The sequence below is a fragment of the Anguilla rostrata genome, chromosome 14 (genome assembly GCF_018555375.3).
Source record: "Anguilla rostrata isolate EN2019 chromosome 14, ASM1855537v3, whole genome shotgun sequence".
NCBI lineage: Eukaryota > Metazoa > Chordata > Actinopteri > Anguilliformes > Anguillidae > Anguilla > Anguilla rostrata.
The window spans coordinates 21,630,882-21,654,944 of record NC_057946.1 but is presented as its reverse complement, the minus strand read 5'-3'; the positions used below and the strand labels follow the sequence as shown (position 1 = coordinate 21,654,944).

At 49.5% G+C, this 24,063-nt stretch overlaps 1 protein-coding gene across 19 annotated transcripts in view; it reads right to left on the bottom strand.

Moving 5' to 3' along the window:
• The window catches only part of LOC135239741 (transcription factor 4-like), a 170,201-nt gene that overhangs the window by 11,255 nt on the left and 134,883 nt on the right, over window positions 1-24,063 (bottom strand). For 15 of the 19 annotated variants that reach the window (XM_064308629.1, XM_064308638.1, XM_064308631.1 and 12 more), the window contains 6 exons: window positions 20,672-20,742; window positions 19,459-19,537; window positions 16,976-17,055; window positions 16,542-16,745; window positions 3,969-4,104; window positions 866-1,028 (listed from right to left, as the gene is read on the bottom strand). In XM_064308629.1, the coding sequence (XP_064164699.1) occupies window positions 866-1,028; window positions 3,969-4,104; window positions 16,542-16,745; window positions 16,976-17,055; window positions 19,459-19,537; window positions 20,672-20,742 (733 nt within the window). The remainder of the gene's footprint in view (window positions 1-865; window positions 1,029-3,968; window positions 4,105-16,541; window positions 16,746-16,975; window positions 17,056-19,458; window positions 19,538-20,671; window positions 20,743-24,063) is intronic. The other 4 variants (XM_064308636.1, XM_064308627.1, XM_064308635.1 and 1 more) reach the window with 1 other exon arrangement.

The following is a 24,063-nucleotide window of genomic DNA, read 5'->3' as shown; positions in this document are numbered from 1 at the left end:
ATTTCAAATCTAAGCTCTTATGTTTTGCCCCATATTTTATGTTTGTGAGGGGTCTCGCTTGCCTATCCACTTTCAGAGCGAATTACCGCCATTCACAGTAGGTTCAATGTAGGAAAAAAGAGCAATATTAGATAGGATGCCCGTAGTTACTTTGCATTCCTAATATAACACATGGTCTGGCTGCTAGGCTCAACTAAATGAAAACAAATCACTATTATGCTTCAAATTATACACATAAAACAACAGCTGCTGCACATTGCATTAAAACAGGTCTACATACTAACATTTTACCTTGAAACAATTATATCAGGAATAACAACAGTCATATAATCAACACAACATTGTCACAACAAAGATCTAAGAATTTGGCTGAATTCAGTCCAATTAACCATTCCAGGTGGAAAGCTATAAACCCTTTGAAGACCTTTGCAGTCAGGCGTTTATCCTGGGATGAGGTGCACGCTGGGTGCTTTGAGAACCTGGACAACCTCCCTACACTCACGTGTGAGAGACAGCTAAAACCAGGCCCAAGACCATGGAATGACCGGCACAACCCTGTTGAGAGTGCATGTGAAGGGCAGGATTAGCCCACGCTAACGTTCAGTCGTGTCACTACATGAACATGAATGCGTGTTCTGCAAATCTGCTATGTGTGAAGTCACTGTGGTGGGTGATGTCACGCCAATGGAATGTACCGGAAAGCCTTTGCAGGCAAAGGGAGCGTCACTGGACAAGGAGTACTTCCTTTTGGGTGGGTTTGCCGATCCTTTTTTAAAAATTTTTTTAGCTGCCTCTCAAACCAGTGTTCACTTCATCAAAGTCCAGCGAAGGAGTTGAATGAAGCGAGCGCTGTCGTTACGGTTACCTAGATCTCGACCTATCAATTGACTTGAGGTCCTTGCTGTCGTTGTCGTCCTTCTTGTTCTCCAGGGACTTGGCGTCCTGCAGGTTCTCGTCCCCCTCGTCCTCCGACTTGATCTCGGAGCTGACCGACGAGGTGCTCTGGCCCTGCAGGCCGCTGGAGAGAGCTGGAAGGGAGGAGGAGAGAGAGAGAGAGAGAGAAGAAAGAGAAAGAGTGAGATGGATAAAGCGTACGAGGGAAGAGAGATGACCTAATCACTGTGCATGGCTTCTTATCATTTCACATAGCTCAGACAGTGAGGCCATGGCGAGTAACGTCAGTAAGCACAGTCACCTCCGCCTGGTTCCAGCTGCTGGATTCCTGCGCTCGCTGTGTCTTCCCAGTGCTGTTGCCATGCCTACCCTGCAGCTAGAGCCTTGATAATCACCCACCAGAAATGTTTGAAAAATATGAAAAAACAAGATCCGTGTCCGTATTTTTTCCCCCACACAGAACTGATGCATTATTTTACTTCTGCTGACAATTTTAAGACAGCCATTTTGTTTGTTATTTCAGGGGTGTGCCCAAAAGTGCTTGCAGTCCCCTGGCAAAACCTGTGGTTTCATCTTTATAGTGTTATCTTCAATCCAAAATGGCGGTGCAAATGTACAATAAAAAGGACTTTACATGCACTGTGTGTGGTGCATGATTCACTGTATGTGCATGTGTGTGTGTGTGTGTGCGTGTGTGTGTGTGTGTGTGTGTGTGTGTGTGTGCGTGACCCCGTCATCAAAGCACATGAAACTTTCACATCCTCAGCTACTATTGGAAGAAGGATGAGAGGCTGGAGTGTAGAGACAATACCAAGGCTTTAAATGGAGGGAGGGGGGGTTGTATGCCCCCCTCTTTCTCACCCCCCCCCCCCCCCCCCCCCAGACTGCTGGTCTCAGAACACTGTTCCCTTTGTTCAGTGTTACTCTGCGCTGGCTGGGCCACAATTCCTGTCAAAATGAAACATTTTCTGCTGTTCCCACACCCAGGGGAGAGAGCCGTCGCCTCCCCCAGGAGAAAAGCGTCTCAAACGCTGCCCTGCTCAGTGCCACGTCTGACAGGCCGGTTCTGCGCCAAGCGGTCCCCCCCGCCTCTCTCTCTCTCTCTCTCTCTCTCTCTCCCCCCCCCCCCCTCTCTCTCTCTCTCGTCTGTCGTCTCGTCTGTCTTCTCTTCTCCTTCTCTCTCTCTCTCTCTGTCTCGTCTGTCTTTCTCTTTCTGTCTCTCTTCTCTCTCTCTCTCTCTGTGTGTCTGTCTTTCTCTTCTCTCTCTGTCTCCCCCCCCTCTCTCTCTCCCTCCCTCCCTCCTCTCTCTCCCTCTCTCCCCCCCCCCTCTCTCCTCTCTCTCTCTCTCTCTCTGTCTCTCCCCCCCTCTCTCTGTCCCTCTCTCTCCCTCTGCCCTGGCCCCCACACACGCGGGTGTTTACACGCACTGAAAGGGTTCAGAGGCGGGCGTGCTCTGCCTCTCAGCCCAAACAGGCTTTAGGGGCGGGGCGTGCCGCTTACTCCCGGGCCACTGGGCTCTGCTTTACGTTTCCGTGGACACTGACATGCCGGTCCTGCCGATACGGGCGGGGAAGGGGGGCGCAGAAATACAGGGCGATTCGGACGGATGCACCTCGCCGCGCGAGGCCCACTTCCTCTCCACCTCGGCCGGCCAGTCACGGCTTACACACACACACAAACAAACAGGAGACGTCCTTGAAGTCCGCCTCGTGGGACGGATCCGGTTACGGCCGGGCCTCACCGGCACCTCCCCACCCCCGGAAAAAGCCCTGCCAAACGGCACGGCCAAAACACGAAGCGTAGCTACCGCGGGCAACGAGCAGCGCCGCCTTCCTAACGGGCGTGAGCGCCTTTGTCCTGAGGAAGCCGTGGTATAAAGGCCCGGGATGAGGTCACACGTCATTACTCACAGCATGGCTTTCCCATCCCGCAGCATCATTAGCTAGAGCGCAGTCAACCACAGGTGTGTGTTCAGCCTGTCAGCTTCGGTTGCACAGAGGCTATAATTAAGGATGCCACTATAACATAATCCTCCTCATTCACTGAGGCATTCAGGAGTCGTAAGGTGCACTCCGGAAGAATACAAAGACGGACAAGCACCTAAATTCCAAGTCACCAAATGTTTTGAAAGCCTCAAACCTGTATGATCAGCCAGTTTATAGTTCTTTCACATGAAACTCATCCTGAGCCAAATACACTTCATGAGTCATTACATGAATCTTCATGATGACTTGCCGTGTCACAGTAAGTCCCACCCCCTACCCCACTTAATGCTTCCTTCTGCGGCTGCTCGCACAGAAACACAACGTTTTATTTAGGCTTTTGGTTTAAATGCTCTGCCACCTTCTCTCACCCTTAAACAAGCATTATTTCACATTATTCTATATGACTGCAACTTCCTTTCCCCATTTATTTTAGCGCACTCAACTGCTCATTAGGCAGTTACCTTGTACCTCTGTTGAACTTGTTGCCAAGGAAGCAATTTTCAGAAAGAAATGTTTGCCATTATAAACCAGCCAGGAGCTAATTTGCTTTCTTGTGTGGGTCATAAATAATTTCTCCTTTCCACATATTCATATTTAAAGTCTATTTTGTGCTCCTTTCTTAATCACAGTTACTTGTACACTCAACTTGGGGCCTGTAAAATAAACAGATTATGTTCACATAAAATAAAGGCTCTGCTGCTTTTTCAATATCCTCCCCACAGAGCATATTTAACTCATTGCTAAACTGTTAGTGGCTGCAATTTTTGATACGCATAAAATGCAGGGAGGTGCGTCACGAAACACCGATCAACTGACTTACCTGTCTGACAAGTTATTAATTTATACCCTGATGACATTTCCACAGTGGTATGTGACTTACGCACCCTGTGTTCTAGACACCAGCTCATAAATACCAACACGGACAAAATATGAACTTTTGGAACCGTGGAACATTCTGGATGCCAGGCTCTCTGCTCATTACCCGGCTGAGGTACTGGAGTCATTCATACTTTGAACAGCCCCGTTCTCCGGGGAAATTAAACTGCAGTAGGAGGTGGCAGTAGAGGTCTCCGTGCCCCCCGTACTTACCCCGGTACGGGTCTGGCGGCTGGCTCAGGTCTGGCGATGTGGCGGACTGCACGGGCAGCTGGGGGACTGGCACTTGGTTGGGCACGATCGGGTGGCTGCCTCTCAAACCCACGCCGTCCTCGCGGTGCGCGCCCACCTGCGAACGAGGAGAGGGGCTCGTCAGACAGGGGGCCCGGGCTCGGACAGCTCCGCGTGGGGACAGCTCCGCGTGGGGCCAGCTCCGCGTGGGGACAGCTCCGCGTGGGGACAGCTCCGCGTGGGGACAGCTCCGCGTGGGGACAGCTCCGCGTGGGGCCGTCCCCGTGACCCAACCAGCTTCGCCGCATTTTTAAATACAGCGTCAGCAAACAGCACAGGAAAATATGCCAAGGTTAATCACGAAATACCACATCCACAGGCCAGGAGACAATGACAAAGCACAAATACCATGACTCATGTTCCAACTGTCTAGTGGATAATAATGCACATATGCAAGACTGAAACTTACTAAACAAAGAGGTCCTCTACAGTGTTCAAACCGGTAAATTTACCTAAACGCAACGATTATTGTATAGCATATAAGCTAAATCTTGAAACAATTTGGGTGATCTCGTTGGACATCACAATGATTCAGCCATCCCGCCCAACCGTGTGATTAGCTACCCTAGTTTTGCAACGGGGCTTATTCTTTCTCTGAGCAGTCGCAGAGTGCCGGAGTTGACCTGCAGAGGGCGCCCTCTCCTCGTGCATCGCAGAGCGGGCCGGGGCTGCCTCCATTTCCCGTCTTGCGCTTGTGACAAACGCGGTGGAGCTGCTCAGGCAGGTAAAATACAAAATGATCTCCCAGGGTGCCTCGACGGAGCGCACTGATTCCCATCCATCTGTCTTCCATCATGTCCGCCAACAGAACTGACAATTATCTTAATGCCCATATGTTTAATTGTGGGCTTCCTAATTCCCTCGACAGAATCAGGAGATCCAGCAGGAATTGTGATTTGGCACAAGTTTTTTATTTTCCCTTTTTTTTTTTTTCATTTTAGGAATACAATTCGAGGACCTGCCATTTTTTTTCTCCTTCCTCCGCCTGTAATTCGGGCTAAGCCTCTGACGGCGGCAGTCGGAGATGTCAGCGACGCCTCCCCGCTCGATGCAAATATCAGAAAATGTCGACGGGCTTTGCGGGAACAGGCAGCGCGTTCCAAGCCGGCATTTGTTCGCTTGTCTTTCATCACGCCGCGGCCCCCAAATGCAAAATGGCACCATCCTGGCGGAGGATATAAGGGCTGGCGTACATATTTAATAAAGGTTTTATATTTAAAAACTAAACTAAATTAGTATCATGATGCGAGCGCGCGGAGCGGGGCGCGCTGGGGATATGGTTTCCAGTGTAGCCTGTCATCCTTGCCATTGTTAATCAGGAAGATGGCGCTTCACCCGCCTGCCGTAGACTGATTATGCCGCGCAGAAACACAAAGTTTCTGGGTCAAGTGTGGGGCTGCATCATCTCCGCTCACTTCCTGGAGCGCAGGGGGAGAGCGGCTCGGTTCCTGCACGCGTACCCGTCTGCATTCTGCAGTTTCTCCCCTCCTTTACGCTCAGACACTTCAAAGAAAGGAGGCCCAGATTATTATCAGAGCACATTTCACCTTTATCGGCACAGGACATTTTAACAGATCTTCTTTTTTTTTTTTTTTAAAAGCAGCTGTCCTTTATGAAGCATAGCCTATTGAATGTAGGCCTACATAATTACAACAATCTTTTGGACTGATTGCAATTTTAAGTACATGCAGTTTTACTGACTGCCATGTAACATGGGCTACAGCACCTACAGAAGAAATGGCATCTGCAGTAGGGTAGGTACAACAGAGCTGGCGATGGGCTCATTTTCTCAGATATATGCCCAGATACCCAAATGTCTCAGGGTGGAAGTGGGCATCTCAGCTGTCATAATGTGGACGGCAGAGGACTTTTATTGTGACGTTCGTGACCCAGAGGCTCTCTGGCCACAGAGGTGTGCTGAAAGCCGGTCTGTCTGTCTGTGGTCCTGCCCGCCGGCCGTGCTAGCAGCACAGCAGAGCTAATTGCGGGTTAGCCGCGCGGGCTACGGGGCGGCAGTGTTTACGCGGCGCGGCGCTCGCTCACAAACGACCTCTGTTTGAGCGGGAGTGACGAGGCCCAGGCCTTTCCTGACAGTGCCTTTCAACAAGAAGCACTCATGGCTGGAGTCTGGAGCCCGAGAGGGAAGGAAAAAAGACCCAAAGCAACGCGCCGAAACACAGCCGGCATTCCAGAGGTGTACGCGTCCGATCGGCACGAGGAGCGGAGGATGCCGGAGGCAGAGGTTCAGCTGCGGTCAATGCTTCAGTTATGCATTTTAGCCATTAAAAGGTATCATTCTAAATATGAAATTGTGGAGCTCAAAACTGCGGTTAAACTGTGGAAATTACCCTTCAACAGGAATATAAATGAACCTTACTTTATATGAATTTTCGCGACTCTGTTAACAATAAGTACATAGCCTACTAATAACAACATACTAATAGTTTTACTCTTATTACCAACACAGCTATGCCAACTCCCCTCACGTCAGCTATTGGCCTGTCATTTTGATGAACCAGGGTGGTCTTAACTCCATAGAACTTTCATGAGCCCTGGTTGGCTTCTCAAACACTTTACGGAAGACTCTTGTACAGGAAAACCAACTTAAAAAAAACCACAACAAAAAAAACCTAAGCAAAAGACACTCGTCTTTCCTTTTTTAGTTTTACAGAAAATCGTTTCCTCATGACTTTACAGCCATAAACAGGACCATTACTGAGTAAACTCAATCAAACCTTCGGCCTTAAACCACTGGAAATGAAAGATGAAAAGTGAGGTGAACTGGTTTTTCATAAAATCCCTTGTGAACGGCCAATCAAAGGGGCAACGTTCTTTTTAAAATACCCACATTACCTGGCAAAGTGGCTCTATGCCAGCCATGCCTCTCAGTGCTTAAATCTGAATGCTTCCATATGCTCCATCTCATCCTTAGATTCATTGCCGTTAAAGTAGAGAAGAAAAAAATTAAAGAAAAAAGTTCAGAGCTCCCACAGTGGCCTAAGGCAAAAAAAAAAAAAAAAACTCAAGGTGCAAATGTTGGTAACAGGGGATCGTTAAATCAGAAACATATGGGGGCATTTGGCAGTAAGGCAAAATGTGAAGTGCACGCAATGCAGACCAGCACGTCAAAACATAAGCTAACCATCCAATTTTCAGCATTCAATTCTTTCAAAAAATTATTTTCCCCAAACTAAAGGGAGGGGTTTAGAGTCTAGTTTAAGGCCCAGATACCTCGTATGTGTTAATTAGATATGCCAAATATAAGAACATCAGCTACATTTCTCAAAAAATCATTATTTCTGTGTGATGGGCAACAAAACAAAACTCAATATAAAATGTAAAATACTCAACACAATATAGTTAACATACATCTGTGAAAAATATGAAATGCAGTGTTTTATAACATTACTTAAGTTATACTGCATTTTCCATTTTTAATGCCAATTTCATTACTCATCTTAAATCAACAAAACATCAAACTTTTGTAATTCTTTGTAATTTTTTTGTTGAATAATATACAGATAACAGGCAAGAACAATACTGCATAAACCCAGTTCATTGCCATCACCCAAAATAGCTCATTCACTCAGTCAAGATGGCAGGTCAATATGCTTGTAAAAACAGGTCTCAAGGTGTATTTTGTTAAGGCATATTAATAAAATATGCTTCAGTCTTCACATTCAATAAAATGGGGCTCTGAATCTAAGGTCACTGGGCTAATCAAGAAATGATCAATCACAGTTTAACACAATAGACCGACATGTTTATGGGACTAAAATGGCCCCCTGTTTATGAACAATTGAAACTGCGGCACAAACGCGTTAATAAAATAAAGAAATAAATAATTAATTAGGCTCGCATAAAAAGAATGGTTTACATTACGCAGAATAGTTAGAACAGATTGACTTCCTCTCTAGTCTTAATAATAGAAGCGGAGCTAACTTTGCACAATACAGTATTTATCTGAAGTGTCGAGGTCCAAAGAGGGGTTAGGATCGAGGGGTCAGGCCGAGGGTGGGGGGGGGTTGGTGCTACAGTCTGGGCTGGGCTGATCGAGGGAGGAAGTTTCATTTGGCTAAAATGCTTTTCTCCGATCAATGCCAAGAGGTGGGACCACCGCTTGCTCTGCTCCTCAGCGTTCCCAGCAAACTGCAGCTGCTAAACATTTTCAGCTCCCTGGAAGCGCACAAGTCGCTTCTTAAGATGGTAATTCAATTAAGAGAGAAACCTCGAGTGGCGTATTGTACCTTAAGAAAGGGGGCGGGCGCTGTGGGGGAAAGTGCGGTTGACTAGACGCTGGGAATTTAGATTTTGAAGTGCCGGGCGCTCACAGCGTGGGACTGAAGCCCGTCCGCCCCGCGATAATGTGCGTGTGCCCCAAAACTTTACATCCTCCCCTTCGCCCCCGCAAGCTGACGTCAAATTCTATCAAACAGGTCAAAATGGCCTCCCCTCGCAACAAACAAATACGAGCCAAGCAGCCTTCATTGACCTCTTCCTGTTCGTAGCTCAGAGTCAGTGACGTTCTGTGTACAAATCTGAAACAGCAATGACGGATTGGGCCCGGTAATGAGGCAGTTATGGTGCGATTCCGGTTCGTGCAAGTCTGTCAGCAGTTGCTTGTGTTTCGCAACCACTGTAAAAAAAAAGTGTGACATATCTTTCAGATGATTTCACGCACTTGTCAAAGCTAGCCGTGCTAGCCTGTTACCGCTGCTGCTTATGTGATTGCTGGCCAAGGGAGCAACGTCAAATGCCTTTCACAATCGACTATCAAGCCACTATTTCCACGCATGTTGTATGAATTACTCTATAGCATTATCAGGGCAGCTTTCAACAAAGATTAGAGGGACTGCCATTTTATCACTGTTATGTCTGACTTCAGGAAATCCTATAGACTTAATGTAAAACTACCACAGGCTTTAAAACCAGTTGGCCTACTCTACAGTTCAAGTCAGTCTGCGGCAAATAAAAACATTTTTTTTAAAAAGGAAAAAACTATTTCAAACTTCCATTTGAAGCGGGCAGTGCATGCAGCTTTTCCCCCACTAGGGGGAGTGTGAGAGCAGTCTAAAAGCCAGCCCTGACCACTGAGTCACACAGAGCCAGGGAAAGACAGAGCTCTAAGTTATGGCCCGTGGAGCTGAAGTTTCCACGGAAAGGCCTCCGAGTCACACAGATCGGCGGTCTGTGGAATAGCGTGCCTTTGTGTGCCGCCGCCGCACCGGTTAATTACATAAGCCACTTCCTGCGTTTCAGTCACGCACAAGTGTTTGCACACACACTCCGCGCTTCTACGCTGATTCGGATGCACAGGCTCATTCTGTCAACTCTAAACTGCATGTGTAATTCCTGAGCGTTAATATAACAAGTTACTGCCAATACGTTTTTTTTCGGAACAATAAACAATCATTCCCAGTACGGCATTATGAAAAGCTGAAGAATAATGTGAAGGGTAACAGCAGTGCATGTGGAAATACTCCCGAGGTCTCACTCACAGGACTGAACTGAGTGACAACATGTCAGCACTGCTGTAGGTTGTTAGGACACATTCTTGCAAACAAGTTTTGAAGACTTCCATGGTTACACCCTTGCAGATAGGCCAGAAAGTGCGTACTAGCACTCAGTAGCACGCAAGGCGCCGTTATGAAGTGTGTGTGTGTGTGTGTGTGCCTGTGTGCGCTTGCATGTGTGCACGCGAGTGGAGTTGATTTAGGGATTGTACATGTTTAAGAACTTAGCCCCTAGAAAATTATAACAGGCTTCAAAAAGCAAAGCCTTAATCCAAGATAAATTCTTTAATAATTAGAAAAGTAGAAAAGTGAAATGACCTCACATTACAAGAAAAATTTTAGGGAAAAAAAAAAAAACTATAACCAGCTCAGCCAAGTCTCAAGGATGTCGGAAGGTGAGGAAAAAGAACATTTGTCTTAAAACGTCTAATCGGCTGGTGATATGTGAGAGGAGGGGAAAAAAAGCCCTCTTTGAAGCTCTAAAAGGTTCCACACAAAGAGAGCGTGCCCAGATCCCTCCTCTCTAGCGCCACTGGACTTGCAGCGTCCAATCACAGAAGAGCACCGCCGCTCTGGGCGCACTGGGATTCTGGGTCTGAGTCGTGTCACTTCATCGCCAAGAAAATCTCCAGCCACGCCTGCGGTCTCTCTGGGAGCAGAGGCCAGCAATGTCTCTCCCCGCTCAGACCGGGGACCCCAGCTCCCCTCTTAAAAGCCACACATCTGATGGCTTTTGACCACAATCTGTTCTGCAGAAGATTTGCCGGAGCTTAGAGTCTATTTATTAAAAAAAAGGATACAATTTTAAAAGGTATTACTCCATCTTTTTTTAAGCTGTAATGCTCCAATCTCCCCCTTCTAATAGGCTCTACATCAATTTAAACTGCTTAGGAGAACACTTAGCCGGAATGGGCGAGAGTAAGTGTTTAAAGATTAGGCCATGATACCACACCTAACCAGGCTACGGTCACAGATAGGGAGGGCTGGCTGGATGTTTGTTTTGGGGGCATAGGGCTGTCCTGAGAATGAATTGGTGAAGAGAAAGGGGTGGGGAGAGGTGGGGTGTGTGTGTGTGTGTGTGTGAGCGTGTCTCTAAATCGTTACATTGGGAAGAGCGCGCATTAGCAGAGAGCTTTAAGACGCAGAAAGCTGTGGCTCACATGCTGTTCTAAATTACACTGCACATCCTCCAAAGTACAAGTGGAATGTTCTAAACGTCGAGGAGGCGGAGGGGGGCCAGCTGCTTTTTCTTTTCAAACTTGCACTGAAAAACCACTGACCTAGCCCCCTCCCCCCCCAAACCCCCAACCCCCCGTCCTCCTTCCAAACACTCTCTCTCGGCACATCATGGGAGCACCTGCTTTCCAAATGACCTCAGTTTCCCATCCCCTGACTTCGGGCTTGTAACAAATCAGTTTTCCAAACACGATCCAGCTGCTCCTCCAGGGGATCTCTTCTGGGGTCTGGGGGGTGGAGTGCCGAGTGCCATTATTGCCCCGCGGATTTCCATCAGGTGACCACTTCCAACCAATAGCTGCGCTCAACAAATATCCCCTTGCTTTTCTTATTTATTTTTTTGAAAGACAAATTTAACACTAGGCATACTTCACGTGATTTACTTCTTCCATGCATGTCCACATGACTTGTGCTTTAAAAAATGCGTGAATATATTTTGGAAATTTTTCCTTAATTATTATAAGCAAACCAGTGATGTGCACTGTCTTACGGTATCTTAAGGGATTTCATGCTTCAGATTTTTTTTTTTTTTTGGAAATGTAATACACAGATCTTTTCATACTAACTATGTTCTACCAATGGAAATTTCCACAAGTGATATCTACAATTTTGTGCATACACCTGGAATACACAAACTACACACCATTGCTACAGCCGGAAATAAATTCATGGGTGTACAAACGAAAGGGCATTCAACGATTTGTTACACTTTGCTCACACAGACCTCATTTTGGAAAGCTCAGGTAATGCCATTCAGACTTAAGATTTCAGTGGGGAACATCGGCTGAGGGATCCCAAACAACCTTGACAAGGAAAGCAAACGGAAGAGTTTAAAATAGTTCTCGAAAAATACATTACCTCACTAACATTTTTCTGCTTTATCCGGATAATGGAAAAAAAGTCAGTGAGTCAGTATTCAGCGGTTGTCCAAAATGGCAGTGTTTTTGTGGGGGGTTGGGGTGAGTCAATCAGCAACGCGAGTAACAGATGGCTGAATGTGAATTAGGCAGCGTGATCTGAAGAAGCCTGCGGGGAATCGCGGCACAGTACCGACAGAGAGGAATGTGCTCGGCTTACACACCGACCCAACACACACCGACCCGCTCCCCCTGAGCCCAACACACACCGACCTGCTCCCCCTGCACCCAACACACACCGACCCGCTCCCCCTGCGCCCAACACACACCGACAACCACACGACGCTCCCCCTGAGCCCAACACACCAACCGCTCCCCCTGACCCAACACACACCGACCCGCTCCCCTGCGCCCAACACACACCGACCAGCTCCCCTGACCCAACACACACCGACCGCTCCCCCGCACCCACACACACACCGACCCGCTCCCCTGCGCCCAACACACACCGACCTGCTCCCCCTGAGCCCAACACACACGACCTGCTCCCGCACCCAACACACACCGACCGCTCCCCGCGCCACAACACACCAACACCGACCCGCTCCCCTGAGCCCAAAACCGACCACCCAACACACACCGACCCGCTCCCCCTGCGCCCAACACACCGACCCGCTCCCCCTGCACCCAACACACACCGACCCGCTCCCCCTGAGCCCAACACACACCGACCAGCTCCCCCTGCGCCCAACACACACCGACCCGCTCCCCCTGCGCCCAACACACACCGACCAGCTCCCCCTGCACCCAACACACACCGACCTGCTCCCCCTGCAGCCCACACACACCGACCCCCCCCTGCACCAACACACACCGACCCGCTCCCCCTGCCCAACACACACCGACCTGCTCCCCCTGCACCCAACACAACCGACCCGCTCCCCTGCCCCAACACACACCGACCTGCTCCCCCTGACCACCACACACCACCCCCCGCCAACCCGACCCCTCCCCCTGCACCCAACACACACCGACCCCGCTCCCCCTGCACCCAACACACACCGACCCGCTCCCCCCGCACCCAACACACACCGACCCGCTCCCCCTGCACCCAACACACACCGACCCGCTCCCCCTGAGCCCAACACACACCGACCCGCTCCCCCTGCACCCAACAACACCGACCCTCCCCCTGCACCCAACACACACCGACCCGCTCCCCCTGAGCCCAACACACCGACCTGCTCCCCCTGAGCCCAACACACACCGACCAGCTCCCCCTGAGCCCAACACACACCGATCTGCTTCCTGAGCCCAACATACCGACCCGCTCCCCCCGCACCCAACACACACCGACCCGCTCCCCCTGCACCCAACACACACTGACTTGCTCCCCCTGCGCCCAACACACACCGACCCGCTTCCCCTGAGCCCAACACACCGACCCGATCCCCCTGCACCCAACACACACCGACCCGCTCCCCCTGCACCCAACACACACTGACTTGCTCGCCCTGCGCCCACGCACACACACACACACACACACACACAGAATCATTCTAACATGCAGATATGCACATTCACAAACAAGCACACACGCATGCACTCACACACACAAACATTCTAACATGCAAATATGCACATTCACACATAAACACATGCAAACACACATACGCCCAAACACACACACACACACACACACACAATTCTACTGTGCGCACACCCAATCACATTCTTACACACAGATTTTCACACACAGAGAAACCTGCCCGTGTGCTTTCATCTTCTAAAGACCTTCTGAAGCAGAGGGGCTTTTGCAGTAGGTACATAAATGAAGCCCAGCCACCAAAGGGGAGCTCTGACACATTGAGCAAAAAACCAGAGACCCCGGGCCCTGCTCACGGGCCGCCACTTCTGCCGTAATAAATTACCCGGCTGGCTGTAATCAATTACCCAAGCAGCTGCCCCGAAACTGCCCGCAAGTACACCGCAATGGCCCTTCATTCAAAGGAAACGCCCTCATTAACTCCGGAAAACATGCAATGACCAGCCCTCTAATCTGCAAAAATAAATAAAATCATGTGTTGGACCAGAAATATTATGGCCAAACGGTATTGATGGGGAAGGGCTGTTTTCATAGCACAAGCTGGTACCATAAGACTACAAAGCCTGGCCACGGACCAGCATGAATGGGCCATTCTGACCGAGGGAAAGGTGCCTTTGAACTCAGCGTCGCTGCTTTGAGTCTGTGCTTCACAAAGCCGACCGGCCAGACCAGAGTCGCAAGGGGCCGGACGGAAAGAGGAAGCCGAGGAAGACTGTGCAACTGCTCAGTGCTCACAGCACAGCAGTGTGTGTGTGTGTGTGTGTGTGTGTGAGACTGTGTAACTGCTCAGTGCTCACAGCACAGCAGTGTGTGTGTGTGTGAGACTGTGTAACTGCTCAGTGCTCACAGCACAGCAGTGTGTGTGTGTGTGAGACTGTGTAACTGCTCAGTGCTCACAGCACAGCAGTGTGTGTGTGTGTGTGAGACTGTGTAACTGCTCAGTGCTCACAGCAGTGTGTGTGTGTGTGTGAGACTGTGTAACAGCTCAGTGCTCACAGCACAGCAGTGTGTGTGTGTGTGAGACTGTGTAACTGCTCAGTGCTCACAGCAGTGCCTGTGTGTGTGTGTGTGTGAGACTGTGTAACTGCTCAGTGCTCACAGCACAGCAGTGTGTGTGTGTGTGTGAGACTGTGTAACCGCTCAGTGCTCACAGCAGTGTGTGTGTGTGTGTGTGAGACTGTGTAACTGCTCAGTGCTCACAGCACAGCAGTGTGTGTGTGAGACTGTGTAACTGCTCAGTGCTCACAGCAGTGTGTGTGTGTGTGTGAGACTGTGTAACTGCTCAGTGCTCACAGCAGTGTGTGTGTGTGTGAGACTGTGCAACTGCTCAGTGCTCACAGCAGTGTGTGTGTGTGTGAGACTGTGTAACTGCTCAGTGCTCACAGCACAGCAGTGTGTGTGTGAGACTGTGTAACCGCTCACACCACATTGACTGAGGAGCTGCATGTTTGAGACCCCTTCTGTGCCTGGTTGCCGTGAGCGACCGGGACGACACTGTGACTCCGCCCGAGGACCGCACATTTGAAAGCGTGAGTGTGTAAGGGTGAGTGTGTAAGAGCGAGTGTGTACGAGTGAGTGTGTAAGGGTGAGTGTGTAAGAGCGAGTGTGTACAAGTGAGTGTGTAAGGGTGAGTAAGAGTGAGTGTGTAAGAGTGAGTGTGTTAGGGTGAGTGTGTAAGGGTGAGTAAGAGTGAGTGTGTAAGAGTGAGTGTGTAAGGGTGAGTATCATTGAGGATGGAGCGGTGCGTGTAAGTGAGTGTGCGTGCACACGTGTGTTTGTGCGTGAGTGTGTGTGTATGTGATGATAGCCCAGCCTCCAGCACTCATCCATGTGTTTCCTTTCCCTCTCCCTCCCTCCCTCCCTCCCTCCCTCCCTCCCTCCCTCCGTCCGCTCCTTTATTCTCCGCGGCTGGCTGGAACTTTACGGCTTGTTTCATGTATAAAAAAAACACCCTTAAATATGGAAAAGATTACCAGCATCTTCCTTGATGTTTTGACGTGTTGCTGCCCCCCCCCCCCCCCTTCCCTTTGAGGAGTGTGGAATATATCAAGCGGTCAGTGGCTGGAGTTGAGACTGACCAAACACAAATGACATTTCCTTTTTTTCATTTTTTCATTTTTAATCTTCAGGCCTGCTGCTGGCGCTGTGAGCTGGCTGCCCCTTCGCTGCCTTTCCTCCCTCCTCTCTCGCAGCCGATAGGCTGAAACCAGCACACGCGTGTAACAAGTGTCTGGTGCAACAGTGAACACACCGGGACACATACTAAACCCCCGCCCCCCCCCCCCCAATACGCCCAGTGCCCCCGTTCCTTGAGCTTCAGACTGGAGTCTCGCTTCGACTGCATCAACATGTCGCCCGGTCCCCTGGGACCCGCTGGAGGAGCATGTGGTGGCGGTCAAGCCTCGTGAATCACACTGCCTCTGCTTTACCCCCCTGCAGTCTGAGACCAGCGGCCTGTGGCCCTGTCTCCCGCTCTCAGTCAGGAACAGGAGCCTGTTCATCCCCCAATCAAACGCTGAAGGACAGCGCCGGGCACGCTCAGCAGGTGAGCTAACACACCCCGGTCACTCGTACAGACTGAGCAAAAGAGCACAGAATAAAACAAAGACAAAACTGGGAGGCTAATGACATACAGTATCTTCTCACTGGGTGCCCTTTCACTTCACTCATAAAACTGTACTCAGTGGTAATTATTTTTCCATTTTCTCCTCATTCTTTTCTTCTTTTAAACAAAGATCGGATCGAGACTGGTAACTCAAGCGCTCAAATTTCGCCCGTTCTCATTCTAAGCAGTGTCCAAAACGTGCCCTGTGGTTTCAGAACTCTCGTGCATTTGAGGGGAGAAGGCGGCCTCATTAATCGCTTCCTAATGTCTGACAGCCCTGGGTCCCCCGTGAAGCCCCCACTGCTCTGGCCTCACAGGCCGGTGTCCTGAGGTCTGGAGTCCTGCAGCTTTTACGGTTACCCTTCAATTATGTGACCGATTAGCGTCTGGCACGCCAGAGTGAGGTCATCAGGGCTAAATGTCATGTGTCCTCTGCCTGAGGTGAAATTCTGTGCTAGCAGTGGATTACTCATCTAGCTCCATAGACCTGAGCTCCATTTAAGGCCATTATAATATGAGACTCTTCATTAGCCTGTTGAGCTAACCACCAGTAGAGATACCTCGACTACACCATGAGAATGAAGACGCTGAGCTGGACTGAAGACCAGTGACCCGACTTGCGACCCTCCTCCCCTCTCACCCGGGTGACCCAGCTGTGCCCCTGGTGGGCAGGCTTACCATGATGGAGTGTCTGTTGGCGGAGAGCAGCCCGGTGCCGTAGCCGGAGCTGAGGCCTCCCATGGCGCCGTTGTGCGATGCCCCGATGATGCTGTGCATGTCGCTGTGCCCGCTGGGCATGCCGGTGGAGGGCCCCACGGCGTGGCTCCGCAGCACGTGGATGGCGTCGTCCAGCCGCTCCAGGCGGTCCTCGATGCGGCTTTGCTGGGGGGGAGGCGGGGGTAAATGGTCACCACAGGAAGATGTTCTGGCACCTCATGAATGATGGCTGCCCTTTAGATGAGACTACGTATCGTCTTTAGTGCACAGAACCTTTCTTTGCATCTCCATTTAATTTAAAAACCCAGCATGCACACATAAATATAATAAGAAAGAACAGGCTCCCTGTGTGTGCAGGAACTTAAAGCGAAGACTCCGAAACGTGGGGTCCTTACCAGGGAGTGCAGCGGGGCCTCGTAGTTGGGCGAGGACGGCCCTTGTCCTCCGTTCCGGGACCACACCGCCGTGCTCGCCGCTGAAAGACCACAGGAAGAGGGTGAGCGGGAGGGACAGGAAGAGGGTGAGCGGGAGGGACAGGAAGAGGGTGAGCGGGAGGGACAGGAAGAGGGTGAGCGGGAGGGACCCGCTGTCCTGAGGAAGCGAGCATACACAGGGAGGAGGATGGACACGCTGCACTGACGTCAGTGGAGGACAGCTTCACAGAATGTGCATCACATGACTTCCTGTCCCAGGAGGTATTCCATACCACAGTGAAACTCTCGCTAGTGTACAGACAGGGCCTTTTCAGACATGTGTACACGCTGCTTCTTTAGCCACTGCTGTACAGTAAATGAGCTCGTAAGATTGTGACTGAAGTCATAATTCTGCTGTCGCAAGGCAAAAAAAAAGGTATCGGACACATAAAGCCCAAAAACGAAACAAACCGAAAATAAAAGATACGGATGAATAAAGAGCGCCGCGCGCTCGCGGGGATCAAGTGCTGCACAAAGGCGGGCGGCCCCCGGGCTCAGGTGGACGGGCGCTCGGGCGCTGGGGCGCTGGGGCCCGGATCTGCTTCTTAATCTGCGGCCGCTAAACAAACAGCCCTTCCTCTCCAGCCTTGGCTTTTGTCTGCACGCTTTTGTCTGGCCCGTCCCCGATCGCCGCGGCTCGCCACGACCACGGCCCCGTCGTTAGCTGGTACGAAAGCGCACCCTCTCATCTTCGCCGAAACGCAAACCGGAGTCGGGGGGGGGAGGGGGGCGATGGAGGGGTGGGGGTGGTGGGGGGCACAATGGGGCAGGTAAGGAACAATGGCCGTCGATAGGCTGCTGCTATGTTATGCTAATGACCCCCTTATTTGTTTGATTAGGTAAAGCGCTGTGTAACCGCTACCAAGACCCCCTTGTTAAGATGAAGCCCTGTTTAAAGCAGGCAGAATTACACAAGCAATTAAAGGAACGGCGTAACAAAAGCATGTTCATTCATTACTCCTTTTCTCCCGGCCTGACCCGCCTGTTTAAGGGCGGCGGATTCCTCCATTATGCATATTAGATCTAATTAAGTTGTTTTTATTGTCCTCTTTTATGTATACTCACATTTTGGTAACCCATTTTTATTATTGAGGCTCATTTCCATATGCTAATTAGCAAATAATTACCTCCACATTCATGTGCAAATAAAGTCAATGCGTTATCAGCAACAAAATTATTAAATTACGTATTAAAGAAAGAAAAAAAACGGGCCGGCTCTGTAAATTTAACGTTAAATATCAATTTGAAATTGTCCGCTTTAATAAGCTTCATTTTCATTTGTAAAGTCTAATAACTTTAACACAATGATTAATACAAATTATGTTCCTGGCAAGTTTAATAATGCACTTCATAATACTACATCACATCCCGCGCGCTGGTTTTAAATTATTTGGTGAAGTGCGTTTGTAATTAAGACTATCAGTCAATACGTATGAAATATCAAATGCCACGTAGCTGGGACAATTAGCACAGAATTTTACATGGTGATTAAGAGAAACTCATTTTTCACTTTAAGGAGCAGAGAGAAAATTTGCATCCCTGGCTCGTGAGTAGCTGGGAAAGTAAAAAAAAGAAAAAGAAAGAAAAAAGGAGAAAAATTAAAAAAAAATAAAAAGAAGCCGCACTCCAGGGCAATGCTGGGGGATTGTTTTTCGAGAGATGTTTTGTTGGGTGCAGTTCGGGGCCCCTCAGTGGGGAAAAAGGCGTTCAGCTGGGAGACGCGTCTCGGTGCAGCAGTCCCTCTGAGATCTGATAAGAAGCATATGGAATCTTGGCACCGCTACAGTCGGCCATCTTGGGCCGTCCTGCCCGCGGGCTCTGGGCTCCGTTCGTGTGAACAGCTGAGCCTCTCTCCCAGGAGTTCAGGTGCCTTCAGACGCCTTCAAGGCATCCTTTGTTCCGCCATTACGAGTGTCTGGAGGAAGCCGGAGCTGTCGAAGGCGACCAGGTGAAAGGACTGTCTGGGCCGCTCTTCAGAAAGGGGGGTGAGTGAGGCGTCCTGAGAAACTTAATTGGTGGAGTCATCGAGCGCTCTCATAGGCTAAGACCGAGCAAAGGGCTTTGTTGTAGAGAGCAAAAGGAAAGGACTGACTGGTTCATCTTAGGCAGTGATTGAGAGCCTGTGTCAGCAGGCACCCAACAGGCTCCGCCCTACAAGGCCCACTGGCATCACATGATTGGCATGGCTAAGGAGTCTCCTTCACTCAGATTATATTTAAAATAAGCTCTTAAAACAGACGTCTACCCGAGACCTCACTGTGAATTTAAAGCTCCAGATACTGGTGAAGTGAACTGCTTATATATGCATTTGACTTTTTTAAAAAACAGGCCCTGACTGGTCAGCAGAAGGCAGAGAGATCACACTGAAATGGAGCAGGCCAGCTGCTCCCACTGTGGGCTTGTACCTGTCAGCGAGGGGGGCGATCCGACGGGGGTCGACGGGTTGGACGAGAAGCTGTTGTTCGTGTGATCGGGAGAATAGATCTGAAACAAGAAACCAGCCGCCACCGATAAACACAAAACCCAAAACTATTCCTGCAGAACAAAAAGGGAAATCAGCTATGAAGAAAAATCAACTTGCAATGCTTGTGATTTTGAGTGCGTGCATGCCTGCATGCGTGTGTGTGTATGTGTGCATATGTGTGAGCGTGTGTGTGTTGTGTTCTGTCACAGTATTTCCTTTTGGAGCCCACAGAACTGCTGACATCAACGGGAACAGTATCTTAACTCGGTCTGCTTGTCACACTGCAATATTCTCACTGCATTAATGTTCAGCTCTGAGCTAATTATTTACCAAGGATTTTAACCTTCGTTTGCAGAAAATGCATTTAATCGCACTTCAATTAAAGCGCTTATCGCAAAACACTCCTCTGTAATACCAATCAGTAATACGAAGTCGAACACTTGACCAAATTAGCAAAATATTTTATTTTTTATTGAATGTTTATACAAAAGAAACTAAATTCAAATCCTACACACAAGTAATCACATGAAGCAGCTTGTACGTTTTCTAATGCAAAAATACTAAGAGCACGTATTATAATTTTTCCCCTGTGAAATCTAACAAAAAACTCTGGATCCTGTTCCCAAACTACAACGCAGTCTGAGATGTGAACTACTCTAAGTGTAAAGGGCAGATGTGAGATAAAACAAAAAGTGAAGTGAATTGCTCCATGTTGTCCGGTCAGTGTGAGTATGCATGTGCAAGCGGATTGGTTGGTGGGGCTGTGGGGTGTGTGGGGACTCAGTGGGTTGGGCTGCAGGGACTCAGTGAATGGGACTACGGGGTGAGCGAGGACTTGGTGGGTGGGGCAACTGGGTGCGTGTGCGGGGCTGTGGGGGTGTGTGGGGACCCCCCTGGGCGTGGCTGTGAGTAGGGCTGTAGGGACTCGGTGGGTGGGCCTGCAGGTGTGTGGGGACTCGGTGAGTGGAGCTATGGGGTGAGTGAGTACTCGGTAGGCAGGGTGTGTGGGGACTTGGTGGGCAGGTGTGTAGGGACTTGTGGGTGGGGCTGTAGAGACTGGAGGGTGGGGCTGTGGGGGTGTGTGGGAACTCGGTGGGTGGGGCTGTAGGGACTGGAGAGTGGGGCTGTGGGTGCGTGGGGACGGGGCGACTCACCGATGCCAGGGCCTTGCCCAGGGCGTCGCCAGTCTGAGAGCTGCTCCCCGCGCCGCTCGCCGCCCTGTTCACTGAGACACAGGCAGAGCGGAAGGGTCTGGTGAACAGAGGCGCTCCTCATTTCCTTCAGCACCTCTACCCTCTGCTCAGGCCCCCCTGCTCCCCCCTCCCCTCCCCCCCCAGCCCCAGGTCATCCCCTCCCCCCTCCCCCCACACTCCGCACCCCGTGGCCAATATCCAGCTCCTCCAGCTGTCGCATATTTGGCATTGGAGCGCATTATTCACGCTCCCACAAGTGTGAGGCTGGCTAATGAAGGAATGGCCGAGGCCACGCCTCCTTACGGCTGTAAACCCCGCCCACCTGGGCCTCAGACGCAAGGTTACCCCTTGCAGAGAGCTCTTCGCACGTTCGATGCCAAAAGCCCAAAAATCAGCATAAATTTACAGCGACTGCAGCTTATCAATTCCCACCATTTTCCAGCTGTATTTATTCAAAAGCCTGGAGCAAGCGTGTCTACACTCCTGATGAAAAGAAAGGTTAAAGGAGAGCTCAGAAGAGAAAACAACTGCATTATAAGTGCATAAAAGCAGCCCACAGATCTGGCATACCAATTTACAGCATTACCCAGTAGGCACAGACTAATAAAGCACAGTGCGGTACGTGAGGCTAGCCCCTCCCCCTCCGCCCCCCCCCTTACATGCATTCATCTGAACAGCTCATAAGTGCTCGCGTGTCACGTAAAACATGAACTGTTCAGGGCTACAATAACATGGGAGATTTGTGCAGACTGATTACATTTTACTGCATGCTACATACATAACCACATTCTCGCAAATCTACTTCCATTTATTGCAATTTAAACGCAAGGGCACATAAACATGAGCATTTTGCGACATAGTAAACCTTAATATTTTGAGTAAGCAACCGTGCAAGTTTGCAAGCGTTTAAATGACGCTGTATAGTTTTACGCAGGGATTACGTATGATATAATACCCATTAAAGGAAGTCACAAGTCATAAAAAGGCCTCTGACTGAGGAAAGGGTGAGGCACGTTCAGTTTAAGCTGAAGTCCACTGTACAGAGAGACTCGCTGGGCTAGGACGCTACAGGTCTTCCCTTAGCTCACACCACCAGTGTGCTACAGCAGCTCAGGCTGAGATGGGCATGGCTGTGCAGAGGAGGAAACTGGCACCGCTCAACAAACAACAGGCTGCTCTCCCTCTCTCAAAAAGACAGGCATTAGTGTTCCAGTCATAAGAATAAACTCCACTTGAGCTGTTAATATACAGTACAGGCCAGTGCTTCAATATAAGAACCATCAGAGCACACAGCTGTACCGCTGTACCTTACACTCAGGAAATAAGAAAGAGGCTCAGGTAAAGTGCTCAGTACATGTCCCGGAGGTGATAAAGCACACCCACTGATAAATGCACCGGGCTTTGCGCCTTTATTTTTTGTGGGGAGCGCAGCCGCACCCCCAAAGGGCTCATATGGCTCATCTGAGGAATAGCACTGTCAAAAAAGCCAGTGCGCTTCACCCCTTATCCGGAGGCTCTGATTAAGCCCGGAATGGGAGTCTCCTGAGCACAAACGGCGCAGAATATCTATGGTGCGTACGGGGCAATATCGCCGAATGACAGCGCGGCGGGGCGACCCCCCCGTCCCATGAAAGGACCGGATCACACTCAGAGCAGCAGCAATATGCTAGCAGAAACACTGCTATTTTATCAGCTGCAATATATATATACTGTGGTGTACACCTGTCAGTCTATTCCGTTTATGTGCTCTCTGTCACAATCTCCACATCCTTTGTAAACAGCAATGACTGCTTAGATGTTATTTTTTAAATGTTGGAAGGTTGTTTTAGAAAGTATACAATGTATTTAACTAGCATAATAGTTTCAGATTTTATAATTATTGAACAATTCTTGTGTGAGGGGTTTCATACCGATTATTGTGTCATTTACTCAATGTCAGTTTTAACGTGTGAGGTTGAGATGGTTTAGTCGTTACAGGCATAAGTGCGGCCTGGTGTTCACGGCTGGGTGTGGAGGGTGGAGAGGCTGAACCAGGGCGAGGGAAGAGATCTCGCTCGCTTTGTGACACGCTCCACAGCCATCTCTTCCCAACACCCCACCCCCCCTCACACTTACCCCACCCCCCCTCACCAGCCCCCCCAGTCGCCTTCCCAGATGGGAACTTTACGCATCACAAGCAGGTTAGTGTGCGACTGAACACGGGCCGCTGTCAGGACCAATCAGCGCTGGGGTTTAACCCGCCCGCCACGCCCCCCGAGCGCCGGCCCCTTCCGCCGCGCGGGCCCCGCGGTCATCGGCCCTTTGAGCGGGGGGCCCGAAACCCAAAAACAGCGGAAACGGAAGCCACAAAACCCCGACTCGCGTCACAGCGCTACACCATTAGAGGCTAAGTGGCAAAGGCAGTACTGTGCCTGCCCAATACATTTCCCTGGGTAATTTCAAGCATATGTACCAGCAAATCAGTTTCATCAAATGAAAGCTTGGGAGGAGAGGTTAGCTTTCAAAGGCCTTTTTGTTGCACTCAATTTCATATCCTGAGAATCTTTTTATACCAATGCCAATTTATTTCTGTGAAGCAGAAGGGCTGCTATTCCTGTCGTTAAAATGCTGTCAAATGCTGGGATTAGCCAGGAGTTATCTTTAGCCTTACACTGGTAGTAGCGGACTGCGCTTCGAAAATAAATAAATGAATGAACAAATAAATACATAATTTGTGTATTTCTATACCCTAATCTAAAAAAAAAAATTTTTTTTAAATTGAAAGCGAGTTTATACAGATTAATTTTCAGCTGAGTTTTGGGAGCATTTTGCAACCTTTCAAAAACATGACTGCATGTACAGCACGTGTGTGTTTAGATTTCCTCCCTTTCCTACTCCCCTTCTCTTGAGAAGCACATGTTAGGCTTTGCCTCTTCTTCTCTGGTCACGTTCTGTAATAAATAGCACACATGAAAGCCTCGCACGTAAACCTTTGCACTTAATAATATTTATTTCCTTCGTCGTTTTTTTAATGTTTCTCCAGACCAGAAGACAGAATAATGTGCGGATGTGGAGATCCAAACTAAGCCTCCAATCTGTTTCTTGTTACTACATTTGTTTTTCATGTGGAATTCAAAGGAATCGGAGCACATGGAAGGGTGTCTGTGACGGGGTGCAAAAAAAAAAAAAAGAAATAAAAAAAGACATGAAATAGAATTTGTGCGTTCCATTCGTGGCAGGACTGGGGAAATGACACAGTTGATCAAACCAAAAGCTTCTGTAAGGCTTCAAGGCTCAAAGTCATGCAACCCAATCCAATCTTCAGATGCTCATTTTCAACCATGCATCTATTTTTGGATAATTAGCATTCTCAT